This window comes from Oncorhynchus masou, chromosome 25 (assembly GCF_036934945.1).
Source record: "Oncorhynchus masou masou isolate Uvic2021 chromosome 25, UVic_Omas_1.1, whole genome shotgun sequence".
NCBI classification, from domain to species: domain Eukaryota; kingdom Metazoa; phylum Chordata; class Actinopteri; order Salmoniformes; family Salmonidae; genus Oncorhynchus; species Oncorhynchus masou.
In genome coordinates, this window is record NC_088236.1 from 9523436 (window position 1) to 9529435 (window position 6000).

General features: G+C 42.9%; 1 protein-coding gene across 2 annotated transcripts in view; it reads left to right on the forward strand.

The window, feature by feature from the left end:
* ccdc125 (coiled-coil domain containing 125) overlaps positions 1 to 5756 on the forward strand; it is a 43449-nt gene extending 37693 nt beyond the window's left edge. For both annotated transcript variants that reach the window (XM_064936649.1, XM_064936650.1), the window contains exon 13: positions 5049 to 5756. In XM_064936649.1, coding sequence (XP_064792721.1) covers positions 5049 to 5438 — 390 coding nt within the window. In that variant the 3' untranslated portion in view covers positions 5439 to 5756. The remainder of the gene's footprint in view (positions 1 to 5048) is intronic.
* Positions 5757 to 6000: the final 244 nt, after the last annotated feature.

Here is a 6000-nt window from a genome sequence, read left to right on the forward strand (position 1 = left end):
CACACCCTAATACAGTATACTGTTGCCACACCCTAATACAGTATACTGTTGCCACACCCTAATACAGTGTACTGTTGCCACACCCTAATACAGTATACTGTAGCCACACCCTAATACAGTATACTGTAGCCACACCCTAATACAGTGTACTGTTGCCACACCCTAATACAGTATACTGTAGCCACACCCTAGTACAGTGTACTATACCCACACCCTAATACAGTGTACTGCTGCCACACCCTAATACAGTATACTGTTGCCACACCCTAATACAGTGTACTGTTGCCACACCCTAATACAGTGTACTGCTGCCACACCCTAATACAGTGTACTGCTGCCACACCCTAATACAGTGTACTGTACCCACACCCTAATACAGTATACTGTAGCCACACCCTAGTACAGTATACTATACCCACACCCTAATACAGTATACTGTACCCACACCCTAATACAGTATACTGTAGCCACACCCTAATACAGTGTACTGCTGCCACACCCTAATACAGTGTACTGTTGCCACACCCTAATACAGTATACTATACCCACACCCTAATATAGTATACTGTACTGTACCCACACCCTAATACAGTGTACTGTAGCCACACCCTAATACAGTATACTATACCCACACCCTAATATAGTATACTGTACTGTACCCACACCCTAATACAGTGTACTGCTGCCACACCCTAATACAGTATACTGTAGCCACACCCTAATACAGTATACTGTAGCCACACCCTAATACAGTATACTGTAGCCACACCCTAATACAGTGTACTGCTGCCACACCCTAATACAGTATACTGTAGCCACACCCTAATACAGTATACTGTAGCCACACCCTAATACAGTGTACTGCTGCCACACCCTAATACAGTGTACTGTTGCCACACCCTAATACAGTATACTATACCCACACCCTAATATAGTATACTGTACTGTACCCACACCCTAATACAGTGTACTGTAGCCACACCCTAATACAGTATACTATACCCACACCCTAATATAGTATACTGTACTGTACCCACACCCTAATACAGTGTACTGCTGCCACACCCTAATACAGTATACTGTAGCCACACCCTAATACAGTATACTATACCCACACCCTAATATAGTATACTGTACTGTACCCACACCCTAATACAGTGTACTGTAGCCACACCCTAATACAGTATACTATACCCACACCCTAATATAGTATACTGTACTGTACCCACACCCTAATACAGTCTACTGCTGCCACACCCTAATACAGTGTACTGTAGCCACACCCTAATACAGTATACTGTAGCCACACCCTAATACAGTATACTGTAGCCACACCCTAATACAGTGTACTGCTGCCACACCCTAATACAGTATACTGTAGCCACACCCTAATACAGTATACTGTAGCCACACCCTAATACAGTGTACTGTTGCCACACCCTAATACAGTGTACTGTACCCACACCCTAATACAGTGTACTGTACCCACACCCTAATACAGTGTACTGTAGGCACACCCTAATACAGTGTACTGTACCCACACCCTAATACAGTATACTGTAGCCACACCCTAATACAGTATACTGTAGCCACACCCTAGTACAGTGTACTGTTGCCACACCCTAGTACAGTATACTGTAGCCACACCCTAGTACAGTATACTATACCCACACCCTAATACAGTGTTCTGCTGCCACACCCTAATACAGTATACTGTAGCCACACCCTAATACAGTATACTGTAGCCACACCCTAATACAGTGTACTGTACCCACACCCTAATACAGTGTACTGTACCCACACCCTAATATAGTATACTGTACTGTACCCACACCCTAATACAGTGTACTGTACCCACACCCTAATACAGTGTACTGTACCCACACCCTAATACAGTGTACTGTACCCACACCCTAATATAGTATACTGTACTGTACCCACACCCTAATACAGTGTACTGTACCCACACCCTAATACAGTGTACTGTACCCACACCCTAATATAGTATACTGTACTGTACCCACACCCTAATACAGTTTACTATACCCACACCCTAATATAGTATACTGTACTGTACCCACACCCTAATACAGTGTACTGTGCCCACACCCTAATACAGTGTACTGTACCCACACCCTAATACAGTGTACTGTAGCCACACCCTAATACAGTATACTGTAGCCACACCCTAGTACAGTGTACTGTACCCACACCCTAATACAGTGTACTGTACCCACACCCTAGTACAGTGTACTGTACCCACACCCTAATACAGTGTACTGTACCCACACCCTAATACAGTATACTGTAGCCACACCCTAATACAGTGTACTGTACCCACACCCTAATACAGTGTACTGTACCCACACCCTAATACAGTGTAGTGTACCCACACCCTAATACAGTGTAGTGTAGCCACACCCTAATACAGTGTAGTGTAGCCACACCCTAATACAGTGTACTGTACCCACACCCTAATACAGTGTACTGTACCCACACCCTAATACAGTGTAGTGTACCCACACCCTAATACAGTGTAGTGTAGCCACACCCTAATACAGTGTAGTGTAGCCACACCCTAATACAGTGTACTGTACCCACACCCTAATACAGTGTAGTGTACCCACACCCTAATACAGTGTAGTGTAGCCACACCCTAATACAGTGTAGTGTAGCCACACCCTAATACAGTGTACTGTACCCACACCCTAATACAGTGTACTGTACCCACACCCTAATACAGTATACTTAGGGCTCTGAATATTTCCTGTACATGTGGATATATACAGTTGTTTATATTCCTAGAAGTTCAAGTAATATTGCAAACGTTTTAAAATGTTATCTGGCTTTTCCTTCTCACCCACTGATCCCTCTCTCTCTTTCAATATTTATCTTTCAATTCAAGGGGCTTTATTGGCATGGGGAACATATGTTAACATGGCCAAAGCAAGTGAAGTAGATAATAAACAAAAGTGAAATAAACAATAAAGATTAACAGTAAAGATTATACTCACAGAAGTTCCAAAAGAGATATTTCATATATCAGTACAGTGTACTGTACCCACACCCTAATACAGTGTACTGTACCCACACCCTAATACAGTATACTGTAGCCACACCCTAATACAGTATACTGTAGCCACACCCTAATACAGTGTACTGTAGCCACACCCTAATACAGTGTACTGTACCCACACCCTAATACAGTGTACTGTAGCCACACCCTAATACAGTATACTGTAGCCACACCCTAATACAGTGTACTGTACCCACACCCTAATACAGTGTACTGTTGCCACACCCTAATACAGTATACTGTACCCACACCCTAATACAGTATACTGTAGCCACACCCTAATACAGTATACTGTAGCCACACCCTAATACAGTATACTGTACCCACACCCTAATACAGTGTACTGTACCCACACCCTAATACAGTGTACTGTTGCCACACCCTAATACAGTGTAGTGTAGCCACACCCTGATACAGTGTAGTGTAGCCACACCCTAATACAGTGTAGTGTAGCCACACCCTAATACAGTGTACTGTACCCACACCCTAATACAGTGTAGTGTAGCCACACCCTAATACAGTGTACTGTACCCACACCCTAATACAGTGTAGTGTACCCACACCCTAATACAGTGTAGTGTAGCCACACCCTAATACAGTGTAGTGTAGCCACACCCTAATACAGTGTACTGTACCCACACCCTAATACAGTGTAGTGTACCCACACCCTAATACAGTGTAGTGTAGCCACACCCTAATACAGTGTAGTGTAGCCACACCCTAATACAGTGTACTGTACCCACACCCTAATACAGTGTACTGTACCCACACCCTAATACAGTGTAGTGTACCCACACCCTAATACAGTGTAGTTTAGCCACACCCTAATACAGTGTAGTGTAGCCACACCCTAATACAGTGTACTGTACCCACACCCTAATACAGTGTAGTGTACCCACACCCTAATACAGTGTAGTGTAGCCACACCCTAATACAGTGTAGTGTAGCCACACCCTAATACAGTGTACTGTACCCACACCCTAATACAGTGTACTGTACCCACACCCTAATACAGTATACTTAGGGCTCTGAATATTTCCTGTACATGTGGATATATACAGTTGTTTATATTCCTAGAAGTTCAAGTAATATTGCAAACGTTTTAAAATGTTATCTGGCTTTTCCTTCTCACCCACTGATCCCTCTCTCTCTTTCAATATTTATCTTTCAATTCAAGGGGCTTTATTGGCATGGGGAACATATGTTAACATGGCCAAAGCAAGTGAAGTAGATAATAAACAAAAGTGAAATAAACAATAAAGATTAACAGTAAAGATTATACTCACAGAAGTTCCAAAAGAGATATTTCATATATCATATATTCATATATTATGTCTATACACAGTGTTGTAATGATGTGCAAATAGCTAAAGTACAAAACGGAAAATAAATATGAATATGGGTTGTATTTACAATGGTGTTTATTCTTCACTGGTTGCCCTTTTCTCATGGCAACAGGTCACAAATCTTGCTGCTCTGATGGCACACTGTGGTATTTCACCCAGTAGATATGGGAGTTTATTAAAATTGGGTTTGTTTTCAAATTCTTTGTGGGTCTGTGTAATCTGAGGGAAATATTGTCATACATTTGGTTAGGAATTGCAGCTCAGTTTCCACCTCATTTTGTGGGCAGTGTGTACATAGCCTGTCTTCTCTTGAGAGCCATGTCTGCCTACGGCGGCCTCTCTCAAACGCAAGGCTATGCTCACTGAGTCTGTACATAGTCAAAGCATTCCTTAAGTTAGGGTCAGTTACAGTGGTCAGGTATTCTGCCGCTGTGTACTCTGCCAAATAGCATTCTAGTTTGCTCAGTTTATTTTGTTAATTCTTTCCAATGTGTCAAGTAATTATCTTTTTGTTTTCTCTCTCTGTCTCCAACGCTCTTTCTTTCTCCCTCTCTCTCCTTCCTTCTTTGTTCTCCATTGTCTCTCTCCCTCTCTCCATCCCATCCTCCTTATCTCTCCCTGTGTAGCTGAGTGATAAGGAAGAAGCTCTTGCTCACCAGAGGAAGGTTAGCTTCATGCTAGCCCGCAACACAGAGGAACTAGAGAGACGGTTGAAGACAGACAATATGCTGCAGACACAGGTCACATCACCACCACACCGTTCTTCAGAGACAGACACATGCAAGTCCAACAATGCAGGCACAAGCGTCTGCAGTTCCAACCATGTCCAGGAGAGAGCAGGAGTGGACCAGTGTCATGGTGGGGCGTCATCAGAATCAGACACCACAGACCTCCAGCCCTCCGAGATCCAAGAGGCTGAGACGGAAGCCACCGACCTCCAGATACAGGGCCTTTCTCTGGGGCAGTCACCCATGGAGAGAGGGGGAAGAGAGGACCATCTGGTCACCCTACTATGAGTTGTTTGTCATCACAGAGTGATCCTACCAGGCCTTCTCACTGCGGTGCCGTGCTTGAAGTGGAATGAAACGTGTGCCAGCACTCATTTTGGGTGCCGATACTCATGATATTTAAGTGAAAGGTATTCATTATATATTAGAGGTAATGTTCTGTAAGAGGTGCCGATACTCATGATATTTAAGTGAAAGGTATTCATTATATATTAGAGGTAATGTTCTGTAAGAGGTGCCGATATTCATGATATTTAAGTGAAAGGTATTCATTATATATTAGAGGTAATGTTCTGTAAGAGGTGCCGATACTCATGATATTTAAGTGAAAGGGGCGGCAGGGTAGCCTAGTGGTTAGAACGTTGGACTAGTAACCAAAAGGTTGCAAGTTCAAATCCCCAAGCTGACAAGGTACAAATCTGTCGTTCTGCCCCTGAACAGGCAGTTAACCCACTGTTCCTAGGCCATCATTGAAAATAAGAATTTGTTCTTAACTGACTAGTTAATTGCCTAGTAAGGTAAAATTAAAAATAAAAATTAAAAAGGTATTCATTATATATTAGAGGTAATG